Genomic DNA, 22793 nt, shown 5'->3' with positions numbered 1-22793 from the left:
GGTAAGTTTTCTCCTCAGTGTCCCCGCAGTCACCTGCCATCTGCATTGGCCCTACTTTCAAAACCCGATTCAAGTTTGGAGAGAAAATATATGCGTGGAGTACTGGCTTTTTAAAAGGATGCCCAGTGGCAAGTGGTGTGGCTCACTTGCCAGAGGCCTCGTCAAACTGTGGGGCTCCCCTGAACTGCAGGCAGGGAACCCCAGCCCAGGACCCTGCTGTCCCTCAGGGAATGCCCCCACCCCCGGGGCAGGCATCCTTCCACAGCATTTCTGGCAGAGAGCCCTGACGGCCGGTCCCAGAAACAGGGAGCTACATCACAAGAGATGGACTCCACTACTGGATGGAACTGTTGGGAATTCTGCTGAGAAATATGCTGAGACTACTGTTACCTCCTACACAGAAGCGTGAGTTACTATTAAATTTGAAAATAACTACCTGAAGAGATAGATTAGCCATATACCATTTAATCTAAACACTTGGAAATACTATGGCCTTTTCATTTTTGAAATTGCTAGAAACTAAGTGACATTCAAATTATTTATACTGCAAAGGATAATCTGAACCTTTTCTATTTTCAGAAGCCATTTTGTATCTGAAAGGAAGGACATCAATGACATTGGGGCCCTGACTTATTTTAATGGCAATTATCTGTACAAATGTACTGAGTCTTCTAATACCATTAGGATCACTGACCTACAAGACAGCATCCATTGGTGTCAAGCGACCACATTGAAATAGCATATTTTTAGCTTTAGCCTGTACAAACTTAGTTCTCTTTGAGCCAATATATAAGAATTCCAATATATAAACTAGTACTTGAAAAATAAATACACCATTGGATCAATATAATGATGGATTTCTCCCCAAATTACTCTATTAGATGATTTCAGAAACCAAAGTGAAGTTAAATAAAGCAAGAAAATTATAAAGCAGAAAGAGATTACCAAAAGTAAGTAAAAGCTAATAGTTACTGAATGCCTACTATGTGCCAGGCATAGTGCTGTTTTCACCTTTGCAAATCTGCCAAAGGTTGATTTCACCCCTATTTTACAGACTTTAAAAGAAAATTAAAAAGACTTAAGTTTAAATGCCTTGCCCAAGATCACAGTTAGTGCTGTCACTGCAATTTGATCCCAGATCGCTCAGAGCTAAGAGCCCACATCCTCACTGTTGCTGAAACCATACCTCTCATACGCTGAAATAAGAATCAACTGGCTATATTCAATATCCTGAGATAAACTATAATGGAAAGCAATATAAAAAAGAAAAAAATACATATATAACTGAATCACCTTGCTCTACAGCAGAAATGAACACAGCTTTGTAAATCAACTGTTAGTCACTCAGAAGTGTCTGACTCTTTGCGACCCCAGGGACTGTAGCCCACCAGCCTCCAGATCTATGGGATCTTCCAGGCAAGAATACTGGAGTGGATAGCCATTCCCTTCTCCAGGGGATCTTCCTGACACAAGGATTGAAAACAATCAGGACGCGAGTCACCTGTGATAGGAAATACAAAACAACGGAGGCTTCAGTAAAGCAGTTTATTTCTCTGGAACGCAGAAACAGGTAGTCTGGGGGCTCGTAGGGTCCTTCAGAGCGTCAAGGACGGAAGCTCTCGACACGTTCCTGGGAGGACTCATGGTCCCAGATGGAAAGCTGGAAGCTCATCATTACCTGTTCATTTAAGCTGGCGGAGGAAGGAATATGGACCTCCCACGTCTTTGAGGACAGGTTCCCAAAGCTGCTCAGATCACTGGCCAGAACTTACTGACACCTAGCAGCACAAGAGGCTGGGAAGGTAATCCTTAGATGCTAGGTGGCTTGCACCCAATTAAAAATCACAATTGTAAGAAGGAGGGAATTGAGAGCATCAAGGAAGTCACAGCCGCTGACGGTGAGCCTAAGGAATACAGCAGCAATAAAAGGTAGACCTGAATCCCTTCATCTCCCCTTTCGTGCGAGTGTATTTTCTGTTAGCAAGAAATGGACCACTAATTTGTATTTCTCTGGACATTTGAAGTATTTAATGAAAACACGGTACTAGAGTAATAGACCCTCATTGCCACCACTCAGAATTCAATCAATGCTAACATCTTCCTTCAGATCTTAGTAAGAAGTCTTGGCTCAGATGAGGACCCTTTGTTGCCATGCTCCCAGGTCCTCCCTTTCTGAGGCAACTGCTTTTCTGAATGTGTTTTCCACTGATGGTTCTGTATTTTCTCCTTATAAATAACAACAGTACTTAAAAAAAACTACATGTAAGTGGCATACATGTCACCTTCTGGTATCTTGTTTTCATTCAATATTTTTTTTAAGGGCCAGCCACTGATGCTACATCTCAAGTTCTCTCATTTTAACTGCTCATTTGCCATCTAATTACCCATTGCCCAACTTTTTTTCTTGTTCATGGAAATGTAGGGTCCATCTCCAGATTTTCCCAGACACAAGCAATTCAGCTGTAACCAGCCACTAAGTCTTCTTGTCCACCTGCACATGGGTTCCTGAGTGCCGCTTCTCAAGCTGCAAGGAGTCACCTGAGAAGTCGTGTTAACCTCAAACTCACTCAGCAGTTCTGGGTGGGACCTGGGTGAGTCTCCGTGCTGTGACTGCAGATACTGTGAGCCTCTAAGTCTACCCTGGAGTTGTCAAGTCAGGGTGTACATCTTCCACTGTCACAGACACCATCACTTTGAAGCAACTGTTCTCATTTCTCCATTCTTACCAACACTTGATTCTGTGAGACTTTTTTTGCCTTTTGCCCATTTGAACACATGAAACGACTAAGTCGTATTTCCCTGATTATCACTGATAATGATCCCCTTTTCATATTGTTTGACTACTCAAGCTTTTTATGGTCATGTATTTTACCCATTTTTCTAACGCAGCAGTTCCAAGTATGATCTGACGGCCTTGGGAGATCCAGGGATGGCCCCCAAGGTCCTTCTTTATCCAATTTCCTACCCACAGGAGGCTCAATTTTCTTCATATACTTTCACCAAAACACAGAGTATCAGACTAACTGCAGAAGCAGATATGAGAACCCAGCTGTTTTCTGTTAAGCCAGACGTTAAAGAAATCTTCAGAAATGTAAAACAAATGCCTCTCTTCTCATTAAACTTTCCTTTTGAAAAAGTTGCTTTCCATAAGTGTTATTTAACATGTATTATTTTAAATAAGTTAATACTTTAAAAATTCCTCTATTTTAATTTCTAATAGAGTAACTATCAATAGACATAACCTACCAACAAAAAAACAGTTTGGGCTTCTCAATTGTTAAAAGGGGTCTTGATACCAAGAACTTTCAGAACTACTTCATATTAATGCATGGCTGTCAACTGCTTACTGACTTACAGGAAGTTCTTTTGTCTTTTAATGTATTTGGGATACTAATCCTTTGTCAGTTACATGTATCATAAACATTTTCTCCCAGAATGAGTGAGGCTTGTCTTTTTACTTACGGTTCCTATTGTTCTGCAGATGTTTTTCATTTTGATGCAAACCTTATTTTCCTATAGTGTTGGACTTTTGTTAAGGATACTGCTCCTATTTTGAAACAGGGAAAGTCTCACTGGACTTTATAGAGAACCAAAGCTTTGGTATCACTGAATGGATTATGGAGAGAAAAAAATTGGATTTCTCCTAACACTCTCCTTCCAGAACCAACAAGCAATGCATCTTCCACACCTGAGCTAACTTCAATCAAGATAGTAGTTACCACTAGATTTAAATGAGATCAATGTAAAATATAAGCTCGAATATTTTACAATATTCTGCTCTGCCTCAGACAAAACTGAATGTCTGTGAGTCACCAAAAATAACATTTTACCCTTGGCATAACATATGTTTCTATTTTCCTCTTCAGAAGTAGATTGGAAATTCCCTTAAAACTTAAAGCACATTTAATTCAGCACATATACTGCTATCTGCAAATATTTTAACTGGAAAAGGTTTAATTTATCCAAATTCAACAAAATTGTGTGTAAAGTTTCTGCATTTAAAAAAAAATTCTCACATATACTATTGTATTTAATCTTAATAATAATCCTGTGTGCTAAATGGAGACAATAGTATTATGCTAACAACTGAGTCAGACATAAGCAACATGAAGTTCAGAGAAGTTAAATGACTTAGCAGCAGCACACACAGGACAAGATGTGAAACCTAATTTCCAATCACAACTGATGAAGCTCTCTTAAAAAGTATGGATGATTTTTGACAGTCAGAATAAAACTGACAAGTAACCCCAAGGGATCTTCACATGTAGTAGGAATAAATTTGAATACACCTGCAGAGTTAGTACCTGCCTGGAAAGCAAGGGAGGTCTGAAGGGCGTCTGCAGGACACTATCTGCCTTTCCAGATGCCTTCCAATTCTTTACTGATGATAAATAAATAACCTGTGACTAATATGCCCTCCTGTTCATTAATATCTCTACTCATGACTATGACCAATTAATCTTGCTCAAATTACAGGAAGGTGGTGAGTGTTCAGATGAAACTTGAGAGGAAAAGATCAAAGACAGAAAACTGGCTGGTATTTTCCCTAAAGGGACCAAGAAATGGAGAAAAACAATTAGAAAGAATTAGCAATAAGTTAGAGAGAAAGAGGAGAGGTAAAGAAAATAAACATCTATCTAAAATGAAAAAGATAAAAAATTTAGCCACAAATGCATATTTTTAAGTCCATCACACAAAATGGATCCATATCATCAATATTATCCATGAACAGTTCAGAAAAACTTGCCATCAGGGACCGTGTGTTTTTGAGTTTACGCATAACTAAAGATTGCTTCATTTGATGATTCAAGGATATATGGACAGAATTAACCTCACTGATCAGCAAGTATATATTTCAAAGCTGGTGAGTTCAAAATTACTTTCAAGTTCAGCTAAAAGCACTGCCTATTTAATCCATCCTAAAAACTGACTCATCACTGATCCATGTACTCGACCACACTCATAAAGATTCTCCCTATTTCTTTTGATTTAATATTCATCCTTGCTACGAATAGATGGCATAAATAGCAGCCCTGGACAACAATCTTTCATTTAAAAAGTTTCTCTCCATTGAATGATGAAAAAACAAAAAACTTCTGAAAACAGTGAAAAGAAATCCAAGGAAGAATATCCTCTATTAAAAGAGTCAGAATATATTGTGAACCATGGGCTACCTGAATTCATCATGCTTTATACCTGTCACTGTGCATATTTATGAGGAGGAAGCACCCTATAAATTAATTTGTTCCAACTCCATGAGTCAAATCAGGGTGAAAAACCAAAAGATATATCCTATTGATAATTACCAGCAAAATCTCAAGTTAAACAGATATACCTTGAAGAAATACTATTGTTGAAAAACAACCATATATGTTCAATTAGTTTTCACTTATCATTATCCTCCAGGGGGGGGAAAATGCAGTAATCAACAACAGGTTATTTAGAAATGGTTTTAAAATCAAAACTGGAGTCATGGTATCAGGTGGAAAAAAAAAAATCCATGACGATTTTAAAATGATCTAAGTCATTAACAGATCATGAAACAACAAAACACAAAAGCACCAAATCATATAAAAATACTTCATGTGAAATTCACAAAATAAAGCAGAAAGGAGAATTTGTATGTGTTAAAATAATTTAATTCTCCCTGTACATTTCTGTCCACATGGGCCAACAAAAGTCAAGAATGCATACTTTACAATATTTACCTGTTCTGGGACATTCAAGTCAATTTCAGATGGCAAAAGTAGAATTCAGTCACTAATGACATGTTCAAAAAATATATATTAAACAAAAAAATGTTTTTACAAGATAAAAAATAATTTTCCACAATGCAATAAATTGCAGATCACTGAAATTTTAACTATTTAGATGATTTCAGTTCAGTTTTTGGTTTCAAAATCTAGAGACAACTGAAAGAAAAAAGCATTGGCAGAATTTCTATCTGTTTTTACGTTTCTCTTTTTTGTTTCGACTGTTTGTTACACTGTTCAGAGATGTTGAGGATGAAGGTGCTCGTGCATGACCGGTGGCCTTCAGATGATCAAAAAGTCTATTCCGGGATGGAAATTCGCTATGGCAGGTTGTACAGCTGATAAGCACATCACTCTGAGAAGGGGGGAAAAATCATAAATAAAAGCAAGTGTTATTATCTGAGAGCAATGTTTTCATGTTGAGATTAAATATCAAGCAATTGCAAAATACCAAGACAGACTCAGCAGAGGCAACTGTTCTTGGAAGCTGAGTTTCATTAACCAATACCATCAACTCTAAGGGTCTTGAGACATTTCAAGAGCACATGCCATAAGGATAAGGCCCTGGATTTCAAAGTAATGAAAACCACAACAGGAACTGTTCTGGTATAATCTGAGACGTTCAGGGTGCCTCTGTTTACCATAAAGAAAAAAATGTCAGTGGCACGTATATTCTGAATAAATTTTACATTCATCAAGGAAAACTGCTGATGGAGCCACACGCATGTAGCAAGTGAAGGGCTCACCAAGTACGCATTTAAATCTTTAGATTAGACTCGAGAATGTAGATTACACTGCTTAGACAAGGTCCACGGAGAAGCTGTCAATACTGTTTGGACTTACCACTGTCTGTGCTTCAGCAGGCACTCTGACAGACTTTTTAGTATCTTTGGCTTTCTTTCCTTTGGGTTTAGAAACACTGGAAAATAAATGAAAGAATTCAGGCTAATTCAATAATAACGTACCCCCCTTTTAACTGTCATCTAGAAAACCCAAGAAGATTCGAAAGAGTAACGTGCATTTTAAAGAAAAATTCATTCATTTTAATGGCCAAGTGAATTAATTTTCACATCTCAAATGAACAACTTTAAAAAACAACTTTAGAGGTAAGATTAGATACCAAATTTGATACAAAAACTGAGGAATTTACTTAAAAGTTGAAACACAAGATAAAGCAAGACCTCTAAAATATCTTTGAACTTTTTATTCAGTGCATTTTTGTAAAAAAAAAAAAAAAAAAAGTAAGTACTTAATACTCCATTTACTGAAGCAAACTATCTTCATGGCCAACCAGCAGTGCTCACAAATAACCTATGACATTAAGAGACAACTTGTTAAACCTGATTCAGCTGATGATAAACATTTCACCAGTTCCACAGTGAAATGAGAAAGACAGACACGGCAATGCATTTTTCATATAATTAAATTTGTTAAATGTAAAGCATTTTCTTTTGTTAGAAGATGATGTCTTTCTATTCATGTGATGAGTTTCTCTCCCCTGTATTCTATAACCCAGAGACTGCCAGTCAGTATATTCAGTTTCCTCCTGTTCTCCTTTAACTCCAAAACATCCCTCCGCTTAATCTGCTATGTAAATCTTCATTTTCCTTAGTGCTCTCATACTTTCCCTCATTTGTGCTAACCAAATTCTTACAGTAAAATCTGAGTGCAACTATGTTTACAGAACAGATGGGATGGGTTATAACCAATGAGTTAAAATGCTGTCAAGCACTTCGTCAGAACCTAGGAGTCTGTATTAAGTTAAGTGGTCTATACATTTAAAAGACGCTGACAAATGGGGCTCCCCTGGTAGCTCGGTGGTCAAGAATCCACCTGCCGATGCAGGAGACATGGGTTCAATCTCTGATTCAGGAGGATTCCACATGCCACACAGCAACTAAGCCTGTGAGCCGGAACTATCGACTGAGGCTGTGTTCCAGAGCCCAGGAGCCACAACTACTGAGTCTATGTGCCGCAACTACTCAAGCACTCTGGAGTCCCTGCTCCACAGTAAGGAAAGCCACTGCAACGAGAAGCCCACAACCACAACTAGACAGCAGCCTCTGCTCCCTGCAACTAGAGGAAAAAGGCCACAGAGCAATGAAGATGCAGCACAGCCAAAAATAAGTACAAGTAAGTAAAATCTTAAAAAAAAAAAAAAAAAAAAAACCAAAAAGATGCTGATAGGAGTGTAAACACAACACTATGTAGTATTCAGTTCAGTTCAGTTGCATCTGACTCTTTGCAACCCCATGAATCACAGCACGCCAGGCCTCCCTGTCCATTACCAACTCCCGGAGTCCACCCAAACACATGCCCATTGAGTCGGTGATGCCATCCAACCATCTTATCCTCTGTCATCCCCTTCTCCTCTTGCCCTCAATCTTTCCCAGCATCAGGGTCTTTTCAAATGAGTCAGCTCTTCACATCAGGTGGCCAAAGTACTGGCGTTTCAGCTTCAACATCAGTTCTTCCAATGAACACACAGGACTGATCTCCTTTAGGATGGACTGCTAGGATCTCCTTGAAGTCCAAGGGACTCTCAAGAGTCTTCTCCAACACCACAGTTCAAAAGCAACAATTCTTTGGCACTCAGCTTTCTTTATAGTCCAACTCTCACATCCATACACGACCACTGGAAAAACCATAGCCTTGACTAGCTTTGTTGGCAAAGTAATGTGTCTGCTTTTTAATATGCTGACTAGGTTGGTCATAACTTTCCAAGGAGTAAGTGTCTTTTACTTTCATGGTTGCAATCACCATCTGCAGTGATTCTGGAGCCTAGGGAAAAAAATGTCAGCCACTGTTTCCCCATCTATTTGCCATGAAGTGATGGGACTGGATGCCATGATCTTAGTTTTCTGAATGTTGAGCTTTAAACCAACTTTTTCACTCTCTTCTTTCACTTTCATCAAGAGGCTCTATAGTTCCTCTTCACTTTCTGCCATAAGGTGGTGTCATCTGCATATCTCAGGCTATTGATATTTCTCCCGGAAATCTTGATTCCAGCTTGTGCTTCCTCCAGCCCAGTGTTTCTCATGATGTACTCTGCATATAAGTTAAATAAGCAGGGTGACAATATACAGCCTTGACGTACTCCTTTTCCTTATTTGGAACCAGTCTGTTGTTCCATGTCCAGTTCTAACTGTTGCTGCCTGACCTGCATACAGGTTTCTCAAGAGGCAAGTCCAGTGTTCTGGTATTCCCATCTCTTTCAGAATTTTCCACAGTTTATTGTGATCCACACAGTCAAAGGCTTTGGTATAGTCAATAAAGCAGAAATAGATGTTTTTCTGGAACTCTCTTGCTTTTTCAATGATCCAGTGGATGTTGGCAATTTTGGTTCCTCTGCCTATTCTAAAACCAGCTTGAACATCTGGAAGTTCACAGTTCACGTACTGTTGAAGCCTGGCTTGGAGAATTGTGAGCATTACTTTACTGGTGTGCGAAATGAGTGCAGTTGTGTGGTAGTTGGAGCATTCTTTGGCATTGCCTTTCTTTGGGACTGGAATGAAAACTGACCTTTTCCAGTTCTGTGGCCACTACTGAGTTTTCCAAATTTGCTGGCATATTGAGTGCAGCACTTTCACAGCATCATCTTTCAGGATCTGAAATAGCTCAACTGGGATTCCATCACCTTCACTAACATTGTTCATAGTGATGCTTCCTAAGGCCCACTTGACTTCCCATTCCAGGATGTCTGACTCTAGGTGAGTGATCACACCATCATGATTATCTGGGTCGTGAAGATCTTTTTTGTATAGTTCTGTGTATTCTTGACACCTCTTCTTAATATCTTCTGCTTCTGTTAGGTCCCTACCATTTCTGTCCTTTATTAAGCCCATCTTTGCATGAAATGCTCCTTTGATATCTCTAATTTTCTTGAAGAGATCTCTAGTCTTTCCCATTCTATTGTTTTCCTCTATTTCTTTGCACTGATCGCTGAGGAAGGCTTTCTTATCCCTCCTTGCTATTCTTTGGAACTCTGCATTCAAATGGGTATATCTTTCCTTTTCTCCTTTGCTTTTTGATTCCTTTTCACAGCTATTTGTAAGGCCTCCTCAGACAGCCATTTTGCTTTTTTGCATTTTTCTTGGGGATGGTCTTGATTCCTGTCTCGTGTACAATGTCACAAACCTCCATCCATGGTTCATCATTTCTCACTTCCACTGTATAGTCATAAGGGATTTGATTTAGGTCATACCTGAATGGTCTAGAGGTTTTCTCCACTTTCTTCAATTTCAGTCTGAATTTGGCAATAAGGAGTTCATGATCTCAGCCACAGTCAGCTCCCCGTCTTGTTTTTGCTGACTATATAGAGCTTCTCCATCTTTGGCTGCAAAGAATATAATCAATCTGATTTCGTTGTCGACCATCTGGTGATGTCCGTGTGTAGAGCCTTCTCTTGCGTTGTTGGAAGAGGGTGTTTGCTATGACCAGTGTGTTCTCCTTGAAAAACTCTATTAGCCTTTGCCCTGCTTCATTCTGTACTCCAAGGCCAAATTTGCCTTATTCCAGGTATTTCTTGACTTCCTACTTTTGCATTCCAATCCCCTATAACGAAAAGTATATATTCTTTGGGTGTTAGTTCTAGAAGCTCTTGTAGGTCTTCATAGAACCGTTCAACTTCAGCTTCTTCAGCGTTACTGGTCATGCATAGACTTGGATTACCGTGATACTGAATGGTTTGCCTTGGAAACGAACAGAGATCATTCTGTCATTTTTGAGAGTGCATCCAAGTACTCCATTTCGAACTCTTTTGTTGACTATAATGGCTACTCCATTTCTTCTAAGGTATTCCTGCCCACAGTAGTAGATATAATGGTCATCTGAGTTAAATTCACCCATTCCAGTCCATCTTAGTTTGTTGATTCCTAGAATGTCGATGTTCACTCTTGTCATCTCCTGTTTCACCACCAATTGGCCTTGATTCATGGACCTAACATTCCAGGTTCCTATGCAATATTGCTCTTTACAGCATTGGACTTCGCTTCCATCACCAGTCCCATCCACAACTGGGTGTTGTTTTTGCTTTGGCTCCATCCCTTCATTCTTTCTGGAGTTATTTCTCCACTATCTCCAACAGCATATTGGGTACCTACCGACCTGGTTCAGTGTCCTATCTTTTTGCCTTTTCATACTGTTCATGGGGTTCTCAAGGCAAGAATACTGAAGTGGTTTGCCATTCCCTTCAGCCAGCTTTGAAAATATCGAGAAAAAGACACAATGACATAAAATGCAACAGATTCAACATTTACTAATTTACAAAATAACATTAGAGAGGTCACAAATATATCCAACATTTAGCACTGAGGCTAATTTGGGAAAATTTAGGATAGTATTCTCAAAGAACAACTTACCATATTATGAAAGACAGCTACATCTACAAAGCTAGTATCTGAGACTCTTTTTCTAAAATGTACTTTAGAGGAGATATAATGTATTCATATGAATATACTCCAGAATATTGCAGTAATTTTGTATGGAGACAGTAGACTCGTATTAATTCATAATGTATATAAATGTGAAATCACAATGTTATATACCTGAAACTAATGTTTCATGTTAATAAAAAATAAGAAGAAAAAAAATGTACTCCAGACACACACACACACATATAGTAGGTAGTTAGTGTCCATGCATTGCAGAGAAGCAGCAGAGGGGTCCTGCAGAAAAGCACTGGGCATCAGGATACTGGGGGGTGGGGGTGGGGTGGTGGGGTGTCTACCCCAGCTCCGCCACTCCTCAGCAGTGAAGAGCTCACCTGAATTCTGCTTCTTTTTCTCACATCACTATGAGGAAACGGAGTTTTATTGCTGGTTGCCAAAGTCTGACTGTGAGCACTGAGTGGCCCTTTTCCTCCCCCAGCGACACCCACACAGAAGCCATACGGAGAATGATGCTCAGTGCTGGGGCCGAACGCAGGCTGCCTGGCCTGAGTGTGGAGGTTCGGGCAGTGATGCTCAGGTGAGTGGGGCATGGCCTTGTCTGTAGCCTCACCAAGGATTACTGACCCAGCACAAAATAAGGACTTCACCAGGATGAGAAAAACAGAAACTCGGTCCATGAAACTCCTTTCTGCTTTGGGCCATGCTGCTGAAACATCTGAGCACACTGTCTAGCATTCTCCCTCCAACATCATCCTTGGTAGACATACATGTGTATGAATAAGTCACAGATACATCCAACTCACAGCGTCCATCATGGGAGAGGGTGTTTTACTTGATACATGAAAAGCCATCCTCCCTACCAGTGCAAGTAATTAGAAAACAACATGCAACTCTGACTTACCTTTTAACCTCAGCTTTGGGGTCATCACACAGTTCCACAGTCGCTGTGACCCCAACATTTTCTTGGAGACTATCTTCTGATTCTTTGGCACTGTTTTGATTTAGGTTGGTATCTTCCGGGTCAACCTTTACACCTTCTCCAGTTCCATTTTCATTGAAATTATCATCATAGTTCTAGGTAAGAAAACATGTGCGCCATTACAAAATAAATACTGTAATACCACTAGTTTTTTATGTTATGTTACCAAATAGTTATCATAAACAATGGTCATGTCCTATACACTCTAGTAGGAGGATATCTTCAGGGTATAAAAAGGAGAGGCAGAAAAGAAGAATATGAATGTCCATTAGAGAAATATTAAATTAGGGGAAACCGGAAACAATCCAAATATTCAGTAAATGAATGGTTGAACAAATGAAGGAAAATTATAGAGCTCTTCAAAGTCACGTTTCCAAAGACACTGATTCAATTATGTGGAAAAAGAGAACACATTAGCAAAAACAGAAGAGAGAAAATTATATATAACCTTTGATTACAATTTAATTCAACATTAAGGAATATCCTTAGGCAGAATTAGGGATGATATTGATAGTCTCCCATAGTGTCCAAATGATCAGGCAATGAACAACTATTTTACAATTGGAAAAAAAAAACAGTAACAAACAGGCATTATACAAGAAAAAACACCTCACAAATGTATCTTCACTAAATGCAACTGACTTGCTTTTGCCTTGGGTAATGTTTCGCCACAGTTGTTTTCTCCTTCTTTTCTCCCCCTGTTCCCTTTCTCTGCAAAATGTCCCCCCTTGACTCCCATCCCCAGAACTATAAAAGCAAGCTGCAGGAAGATACCATGTCCGTCCTAAGATCATTCTCCTTCCTATCCCGTTCCCTCTTCACACTCGAGAACTTAACACTGTCATTATCTGTTACAAAATCCATGTAAGTATTGCAGTAATGTCCTTTTTCACAGGGCTTCCCTGGTGGCTCAGTGGCAAAGAATCTGCCTGCCAACGCAGGAGATGCGGGTTTGATCCCTGGGTCGGGAAGATCCCCTGGAGAAGGTAATGGCAACCCACTCCAGTATTCTTGCCTGGAGAATCCCATGGACAGAGGAACCTGGTGGGCTATAGTCCATAGCGTCGCAGAAGAGTCAGACAAAACTTAGTGACTCAACAACAGTCATGATTAAATTCAGGTTAAACATTTCCAGCAGGAATGTTACAGACATAATGCTGTGCCCTCAGTACATTTTATCAGGAAGCAAAATGTCACTTTCCATTTTTCAGTGATTAAAGTCTCATCATTTGGTTAAGATGGTTACTGCTGGATTTTTCTACTGTAAAGCACCTTTTTCCTTTTTTAATAAGTAATAAACAGTATATCAGTATCTTCTTTCCTAATAACTATTTACCCCAAGGATCTGGCATCTATTGTTGATTCTTATGTGAACCATTTATTATACTGGTGGGTCCAGAATAGTCCTGCCATTTACATTTGTATTAATTCATATTCTTGGAGTGATGCCTTCCCATCTGCCTCCTTTCTCAAACTCTTTTTTAAGGCTCAATACACACTCGTGATTTTTTTTTTAAATAAAACCAATTTGTAAAATCTATCACCATTACTTATTTGGCAAGCTCATGAGCCGACTTCTGGGTACTTCTGACTTATTCCCATCAATTTTTGAATACTCCCTTTATTTCCAGCATCGATAATCCAGGCTCACCTTGTACTTTCTCTGTCTCGGCCCTAGAATCAGTCATTTTCCCAAGGACCAAATCCTGACTCCTTTCATTGGGGAAGGGGGTGTAGAAACTAAGACGTGTGTACTATATATGCTCACTGCTACGAGGTGTCACTGCTTCGGGGCCCTCAGTGTATACTGAGCATTTGTGTCTTGTTTATTTTTTTAATATCAAACCTCCAATTCCAGTACTTCATTAGTGTTCTCTCCTTCCCTCAATCCATACCTGTATTTCCCTTCTCCTACCACAGAATCTGTTTCCCGACAACATTAGTATATTTATTTATTTGCTTTTCTCCTATAATATATGTAAAATAGTTTCAAAAATACCACACCAATATTACTAAAATATCTCCTAAGTAAAGTTTAAGATTTTTTTGTTTTGAAGTTAATTTTGTCTTCAGGGTATGTCCCATGGATGGTGTTCAGAGTGCTGCATTCAAAGTTACTTGCATTAATTCTTCCTTGTTGTCAGCAAGAGGGTTTTATTTGTTTACACTCAATTTCAATTTTCTGGGGTTTTCTTTTACAATCCTTGTTTGCTTATACAATTTTTTTTGACAATACAGAAATCTCCCAACCTGAAGTTTCATGGTTCTCAGTATCTGCTGCTTTCTGCTCCTTTATCTACCTGTATGTGTCTCAACACCACCTTTCCCTTCAAAAAGAGCTTAGAAAAAATCCAGGGGAAAGTGCAGAAAACTAGATTTGAATTGGGGCTTTCTCCCTGATATAATCAGAAACCATAGGTATCATCAAGGAATACATATACATTTGGAGGAAAAAAAATGGGGTGGTATCTTCCTTGGTAAGAGGATACAAATATGTGTGCTTACTGCTGCACTCTTAGGACCTACTGGGTATAAATTCCTCTCTATTCTGCCTTTTCCAGTGGTTCTGGCACACAAGAAAAAGTGTTCTAAACTAATGACTAGCGAGTCTTTGGGTGGAAAATGACATGAGTCATTTTATAAAAGGAACATACAATTCGCTGTGTGGTTTTATAACCAAGGCAAAAAGTTCCAAGTCACAGTTTTAATAGTGATTAATTCATGTGTCATGATAACTTCTGAAATATAAAACAGCTGTGCCACGCTTAGCAGCTCAGTCGTGTCTGACTCTCGGCTACCCGGAATGGACTGTAGTCTGCCAGGCTCCTCTGGCCATGGGAATTCTCTAGGCAAGAATAATGGAGTGGGTTGCCATGCACTCCTCCAGGGAGGGGATCCTCCCAACCCAGGGATCGAATCCAGGTCTCCAACACTGAGGGTAGATTTTTTACCGACTGAGTCACCGGGGAAGCCCAACAATACTGGAGTGGGGAGCCTAACTCTTCTCCAGGGGAGCTTCCCAACAAGGAATCGAACCGGGGTTTCCTGCATTGCAGGCAGATTCTTTACCAGCTGAGCTACCAGGGAAGCCCAGGAAACAGCTAAAAATTACCGAACATAAACCATTAGGATAAACAAGCCAAATCTAAAGTTTTGTGAAAAATTATTAGTGCATTACCTAAGTTTTCATAAAAACACTTCCAATTTTTTTAAAAACTACAGTTAACATTTAATACTTAATATAAGCTAACATAATTAGATCACATTAAAACAGCACAGAAATCAATTCCATTCCCTGTAGAATCACCAAATATCCTCAGTAAAATGGACAAGTTCATTTTGTTTTTATAGGTTCAAAAAATACACAAAATTGTGTTACACATATTAACAACATGTATGTGTAACACAGTATGTTGTGTTACAACATACTTTTAGTTAAAAATGATTCTTAAGATAGAAATTCAATATGAATCCTCAAGGTAAAATATTTAAATGACTGAGTAATATAAACATTTTTTTCAGGAATCACAATCACTACAAGTTTCTAAGTGAATACTCCTTTTTTAAGCACTTTTATAGTTAATTCCCAATGTTGTATTGGTTTCAGGTTTTCAGTAAGGTGATTCGGTTACATACATATTTTTCCAATTATTTTCCATTATGTTATTATAAGATATTGAATATAGTTTCCTGTGCTATACAATAGGTCCTTGTTATTTAACGATTTTATATACAGTAGAGTATATATGTTACTCCCAAACATCTAATATTGCCTCCCCCTACCGCTAATCCCATTGGTAACTATAAGCTTGGTTTCTATGTCTGTGAGTCTATTTTTGTTTAGTTCATTTGTTATCCTTTTTTCGATTCCACATGCAGGTGATATTTTATGATTTTTATCTGTGTCTGATTTACTTCACTTAATCTCTATGTCCATTCACATTGTGCAAATGGCATTATTTCATTCTTTCTAAATAGCTGTGCATATGCACCACACCCTATTATCCATTCATCTATTGAAGGACACTTGCTTCCATGTCTTGGCTACTATAAACAGTGCTTCTATAAACACTGGGGTGCACAGATCTCTTCAAATTAGAGTGTTCTCCAGATACATGCCCAGAAGTAGGAAAGCAAAAATTTTCCCTTTCCAAATGTTCATTTACATTGTTGGCATAATAAACTTGGATATACAAATGACCAACCCTTACATTTTCATATATTTATGAGGTGAACGGCTACCTAGATTTAAAAATCTTACCATCACGTGTGTCTAGATGTTTTTAATGTGATCCCTCAGTTTATCCATACTATGAGAATTCCACATGCAAATTTTGTAAACACACAGACAACAGTAACTAGGTAAACTGACCACATACATAAGGCCCTGCGTTGCAGGCGGATTCTTTACCAGCTGAGCTACCAGGGAAGTCCATATAATGAGGCAAAGCACTGAAAAACCAAAATACTTTCAGCTCCTTTCAATCTGTTTTACAATCAATATGAAACTAGAGTGTGAAAGCTCCACTCCTTAAGACAGCTCACACCGAATAAACGAGAGCACCCCAGCCTAACACCTGATGCTGAGCGTCAATGAAACTGCAACGCACCTGTGCTGGCCTCTGTTTCTTCTTCTTCTGCTTTTTAGAAAGCCTAAGACAAATATAGATCAAAATGTCAAATGTGTGACTGAGTAAAAGGAAAAAATACCAAAATACCAGTGATACAGAGAATAACATATTAAAAAATATTGAGTATCATAAAGCAGTAAAAGAAAAATACCCACATTATCATTTCAGAAAAATATAATAGTGGTTCAATTGATAGTAAAGTGTATCAATTAGCCAGTTATAAAACTGCTATTAATACAGTCATAATACAGTCTGTAAAAATTATGTCTGACATCATGTCTTTATCCATTTCAATACTTAAAAGTTCTCTTAACCTTCTAGTTTCTTCCAAAATGCAGACAATATTAGCATAACAGAATAATTTCCCTGCAATAAAACAGCTTTTAAATGCAATCTCTAAATGGGCTAAGTAGGTCTAGTGACATTTTTAGAAGTACTTTTGTTTTGGCGCATCCTCCATCTCTTCCTCGGAATTGGCATTCAGACTGTTTTCATCAGTTTGAGGTCCTGAAAAATTTGCATCCTCCTCCTGCAACTGTTGTTTTAACAAGGCAACCATTTCCCGATGCTTCTTTGATTTTTCATGATTCCTCATACTGAAAGGATAAGTTGAAATGAGTGACTGCAATGGGATTAATTCACAGATGCCCAATTGTGTTACTGGATGAATACAACCAAGCTGAAATCTACTTTTTTCCCATTAGCAAATCATCAGTGATACTATAAGGAGACACAGAGCCCTTTTGGGATTTCTTAGGCATTTAAGTACACTGGAAGCCCATGACTGTTCTTTTTTCCTGTATTCCAGCATTCCCCCCCAACCCCCGCCACCTTCCCTTTGTCCTCTTATCTACATAGTTTCTTCCTTTTTTTTTTTTGGTCAAATGCTCTAAATTTTTCCTTTCCCATTCTAAGAATTCAAACCTCATCATTGTTTTCTCTTAATCACTTAAGTATGGCTAAGTGGAAAATCACAAAGCAAGATTCTAACATTTAAAGGGAGACCCCTTGGATCTCAGAAATGGTGATGTGAGGCCTTGAAGTATAGGAGTAGTTTATGTCCTTTTGCTTTTTTTCAAGAACGGTCTCTCTTCTCACTCCCACTACCTTAAATATAAGTTCAGATGCATCTCTACCGTTCTGTGTGAATCTATATAAGCGATGTCTATCTCAGTGCTCCCGTGGGCAACTAAATAACACTTAACAAAATAAAACTGACAACACTAAAGGACTAGATCTCATCCTGTTCAGATCTGGATTTTCTAGTGGGGGTTGCCTACTTTTCGCTCCCACTAAAATTCTCCTTAAGAACAAAGTTTTCAGGAGAAACTGGAACATTCTATGCCAGAAAGTAAGAGTTCAAAAATATGACTCAGACACGTCAAAGGACACAGGAGTCAGGTTGACGGAATTGTCACTGAACACACCTAGGAAATTTTGAGCATAAAAAGGGCAATGATGAATTTAACATACTGAAACAAAATTCCTAAATTCATTCTGACAACAGACATGCAGATCAATGCTCTCATGTACAGCAGAAGGTCAAATGACGACTTGTGATGCAGGAGCACTGGCACCGGAAAAGCCTCATTTTGAGACAATTCTAGTGAAGACTGGTACAAGATGAAATCATCAATAAATGTTAAATCTAGGAAGGAAACTTTGGTCACGGGAAAGATTATTTGTAGGGGTTTAAAGTGTCTCCCCACATATTAAACATGCTACAAGGGAAAACACTGCAAGGGGAAAAATACTAACTATACAGTGGAAAAATAAGGCAACACCCTGACTGGATGATCAAAATCATCACCAGCCATGAGGCGGGCAGCCGTCTGTGCTTCTAGACACAAACCCTGAGAGCAACACAGGTGTGCACAGCACTCTAGCTAGGACCGAGCAACCTGAGTCTAATCATGAGGCAATGGACAAACCCCAAGTGAGAAATGGCTCTGCTTAAAAAGACATTTGAAAGGTCAGTACTCTTCCAAACCATCAATGGCACAGACAAGGGAACTGGTCCAGATTAAATGAGACCAAATAAATAAATGCAATAATACGTGATCCTACACTAGATCCTATATTGAAGCTAGGAAAATGCTACATAGGACGTTAACAAAGAATCAACTCACAAAAGTGAAATATGGGTAGTAAATGAAAGTACTACATCAGTGTTCAAATTTCCTGAAGCTGACAGCTGTGATTATGTGAGAGAATATCCTTATTCTTAAGGAATATATACTGATAAGAATATATACTGAAGTATTTAGAGGTAAAGGAGCGTTACGCACGTAACTTGCTCTCGGGTTATTCCAGTAAAAATCTTGTCTGTGTGTGGAAAGAGAATAAGCACATGCGAACAGGGTGAAATGTGAGCAAAAGGTGAATTGCGCGCTCTATATTCTATTCATGCAACTTGCCAGTTTGACATTCAGTTTCCAGATAAAAAATAAATTTTCAAATTTATTTGTTTTCAAATTTTCTTGTTTTGTTTCCTTGTTTGGTTCTAACTTGTCCGCCTCACACCACTCCTCATGACACTATCACTTTTCCCTGGGGTTACACGGTGGTACCACTTGGGATTCCCACAGCCCCATTTCCATTGTTGACCTCCGCCTTCTCTACTGCACACGTTCTGCTTCTTTTTCCCTTGCTAGTTCTCCTTCCGTTTTCTCCCATTTTGCCCCCTCGCCCCCTGCGTTAGGATAGTATCCTTTTTAATACTTCTCCCTTCATCACTGTTCCCCTATGACAAAGTCCTGCCACTTCAGCAAATACACTACAGGCAGGACAGATCTGAAGGTCTTGGGTTGGGGCCACAGCCTGCAAGGCAGTGTGATGGCTGGACATGAGTGTGCACATTAGTGGAGAGAGAGGACCAGCCTCAGCTCCGCGCCCCATTGCCTCTGTGACTTTGCCTTCTTCACCAAAACAAGCAACATTTCTTTCTGGAGATAGCATACACATTTAAAGAGGAACATGGAATGAATGAGAATCAGTACACCAGGCCTAACTGCTGGTACAGATGGTTCTCCCTTCTCCACTGGGAAGATATTCCTCCAAGATAAAAGGTGAGGGCGCGCGAACAACTGCTCTGAGCATCTTCTTTGAGGACTTTGAAAGTGTTATACCTCACCTCAAAAGAAGAGGTGAGTGCAGAGATAGTAAACTTACGCCTTTTCAGTCTTGAAAGATTTATCACACGCGGGGCAGTAAAGGCCATCATAAAGTTCTGCATCCTCGGCCTCGTCGCTGTCTTTATCTACCAGAGGGAAGCCTACAGTGAGAATCCTGTTTGATTAGAACATAAATCTAAAACATGTTAGCAAGTTACATCTCTTTGGTAAGGACCTAAAATTGCACACAAATTAGAAACTAAAATTTGTTATTTCTTCACCAAGAAAAAAATGTTGCCAGGATTTGAGTTGGCCTTTTAAAAGCAGCACTGAATTACAGGGGAAGCCTTTCAAATAAATCACTTTATCTTTCAAGTCCTTTTTATAAGTCTACTCAGAAGATGATTCAAAAAATCCTCAGAGTCCCAGATGTGTGCTAAGCTCAGAAAATCAAATGTCACTTTCATATTTCTACCACAAAGCAGTTTTTTCAACAAGTTCAGTTCAGTCGCTCAGTCCCGTCTGATACAAATGTAAAAGTGAAAGTCAGTCTTTCAGTCATGTCCTACTCTTTATGATCCCATGGACTATACCCACCAGGTTCCTCTGTCCATGAAATTCTCCAAGCAAGAATACTGGAGTGGGTAGCTATTCCCTTCTCCAGGGGATCTTCCTGACCCAGGGATCAAACCTGGATCTCCTGCATTGCAGGCAGATTCTTTACCATCTGAGCCACCAAGGAAGCCCATACAAATGGAAATACAGTATAGTACCTATAACTGTAATCTACTTTTAAACACTTAAGTAAGCTTAAATAGCTTATGATATTTCTTATGAGAAAGATGGTTCATAAAACAGCATATTATATGTAAACTCCAACACTGTCTTCATAGATTTTATAAGCTTGAAACTTTATTACAATGGAATAATTACTATCAGTACTGACCCTTTACAAAATCTAAGCTCTGCTGAAAGTCTTTGCACAATCTCACATTCTATCTTTAGAAGAAATAAACAAGTAAACTGATTGCCGTTTCAGATTTATTATGGGATCAAGATCCCAAGATATCTCTCCTATATTCTACATTTTGTTTTTTTATAATAAGTAATGGTAGTATGATTCTGAAGGACATTCTGAAATAATCAAAATAGCACCAATGTTTAGTATAAGATACTAATTATGTGTATGCTTTCAAATAGCTTATTCAAATAGTGAATGAAGAATACTGAATTTGAAGACATAATCTGCACTAAGAATGTTTTCAAATGTTCTCAAACACATACCAGAGCTTCTCAGAGTCCTAGTTTCTTCATCAGTAAAATAGAGATAATTACATGATCAAAACCTACATGTAAGGGGTACAGTGGGAGGACAAAGCAAGATCTTGTGTGTGAAAGCACCTTACAGATTGTAAAACTCTACATAATCATGTCACCTTACATTTATAAGGTGCTTTATAGCTCTCAAAGCACTTTCACACACACTACTTCTAATTCATTAAGAAAACGTTCCATTTCCTAATCATTTGGAGTAAACGGAAGTGCCATTTTACCATTTGAGCTATTACTCAATGAAAAGCCACACTTGTAAATAAGGTAAAATTAATTAAACTATTTAATTTAATTAAACTATTAGATCACTTAATTTTTTATCATGGAATAATAGCCAGAGACAGTGGGGAAAGTCAGGTATATTGATCACTATTATCAACAATGCCCAATCCTCTCCTCTTATGGTAGTCACATGCCTGTGCTCTAATGACAGAGGCAGAGAAATGACACATTTCAGCACAAAATAGGAGCCCCTCTACAGGTCTGAAACGAGACAACTTATATACCAGACAGACTTCTGCACAACACCAGCTTTTCCGGAAAGAGTTACTATTAAAATTTGACCTACTATTTAATTGCATTTTTAGAAAATAACCAGTTGTACCTGATAATATGCCCACTTCTCATTATATTTATGCAGAAAAATAGTTTAAAACATGGCCAGAAAATTGTGAATGAAATTATCGCAATGATACTGTGTACTTCCATAGATTACCTTCACTTGGCCCTGCCAAATTGTTTTTCAATTATCTGCCACATTTAAGAACTGGGAGACGGCACATTAAAATCCAATTTAAAATCCAATTTCCGGCCTCATCCTCAAAACAAACATGAAACTGGCAACACTTGGCTGGAACCCAGGTGTTCTCTAGGTGTCCACCCGCCCGGCACCCCATTCCTTGCTGTGTCACACCTGAACCCTTTGCAGGTGCTTGTGAGCATCCTGCGGAGAAGGCAATGGCACCCCGCTCCAGTACTCTAGCCTGGAAAATCCCATGGCCAGAGGAGCCTGGTGGGCTGCAGTCCATGGGGTCGCACAGAGTTGGACATGACTGAGCGACTTCACTTTCACTTTTCTGCATTGGAGAAGGAAATGGCAACCCACTCCAGTGTTCTTGCCTGGAGAATCCCAGGGATGGCAGAGCCTGGTGGGCTGCCGTCTATGGGGTCGCACAGAGTCAGACACAACTGAAGTGATTTAGCAGCAGCAGCAGTGAGCATCCTGAGTGCAAAATACAAACACTTCCTATAGTGTTTAATGAATGGAGGAAGTTACCATCCTGTCCATCTCTGAGCTCCTGGTCTTCCGCTTCATCTTCACCGGATCCATCTCCAAACTGCTTTTCATACTGTGCCTCCATCTCCCTGAGCTCCTTCTCCAAGTCAGCTACCGCCATCCAGGTCTGCTCTCTGTACTGCTCTGCCAGCCTGGGTACACACGGCACGGTCTCTGCATTGGTTTCATTTACTTCTGGGGCTTAAAACCCATCCTCCCCAACTGTCCATGCCTACAAACTCAAAACCTGGGCTTGGCTGAAAACGGGCCAAGTCACTTCAATCTGTTAACGGTTCTGTGGCTGATTTTAATCACTCTG

The 22793-nt window shown here is 39.1% G+C and overlaps 1 protein-coding gene across 2 annotated transcripts in view; it reads right to left on the bottom strand.

Annotated features, from left to right (window-relative positions):
- Positions 1–4659: 4659 nt before the first annotated feature.
- The window catches only part of DNAJC21 (DnaJ heat shock protein family (Hsp40) member C21), a 29623-nt gene continuing 11489 nt past the window's right edge, over positions 4660–22793 (bottom strand). The window contains exons 6-12 of one of the 2 annotated variants that reach the window (XM_020891515.2): positions 22475–22626; positions 19925–20027; positions 17191–17349; positions 16733–16775; positions 12045–12217; positions 6597–6672; positions 4660–6108 (exon numbers count right to left, since the gene is read on the bottom strand). In XM_020891515.2, the coding sequence (XP_020747174.2) occupies positions 5941–6108; positions 6597–6672; positions 12045–12217; positions 16733–16775; positions 17191–17349; positions 19925–20027; positions 22475–22626 (874 nt within the window). In that variant the 3' untranslated portion in view covers positions 4660–5940. The remainder of the gene's footprint in view (positions 6109–6596; positions 6673–12044; positions 12218–16732; positions 16776–17190; positions 17350–19924; positions 20028–22474; positions 22627–22793) is intronic. The other variant, XM_020891516.2, reaches the window with a different exon arrangement.

Source organism: Odocoileus virginianus, chromosome 14 (assembly GCF_023699985.2).
Source record: "Odocoileus virginianus isolate 20LAN1187 ecotype Illinois chromosome 14, Ovbor_1.2, whole genome shotgun sequence".
Taxonomy (NCBI): domain Eukaryota; kingdom Metazoa; phylum Chordata; class Mammalia; order Artiodactyla; family Cervidae; genus Odocoileus; species Odocoileus virginianus.
The sequence above is the reverse complement of the archived record's forward strand: the minus strand, read 5'-3'. Positions and strand labels throughout refer to the sequence as shown.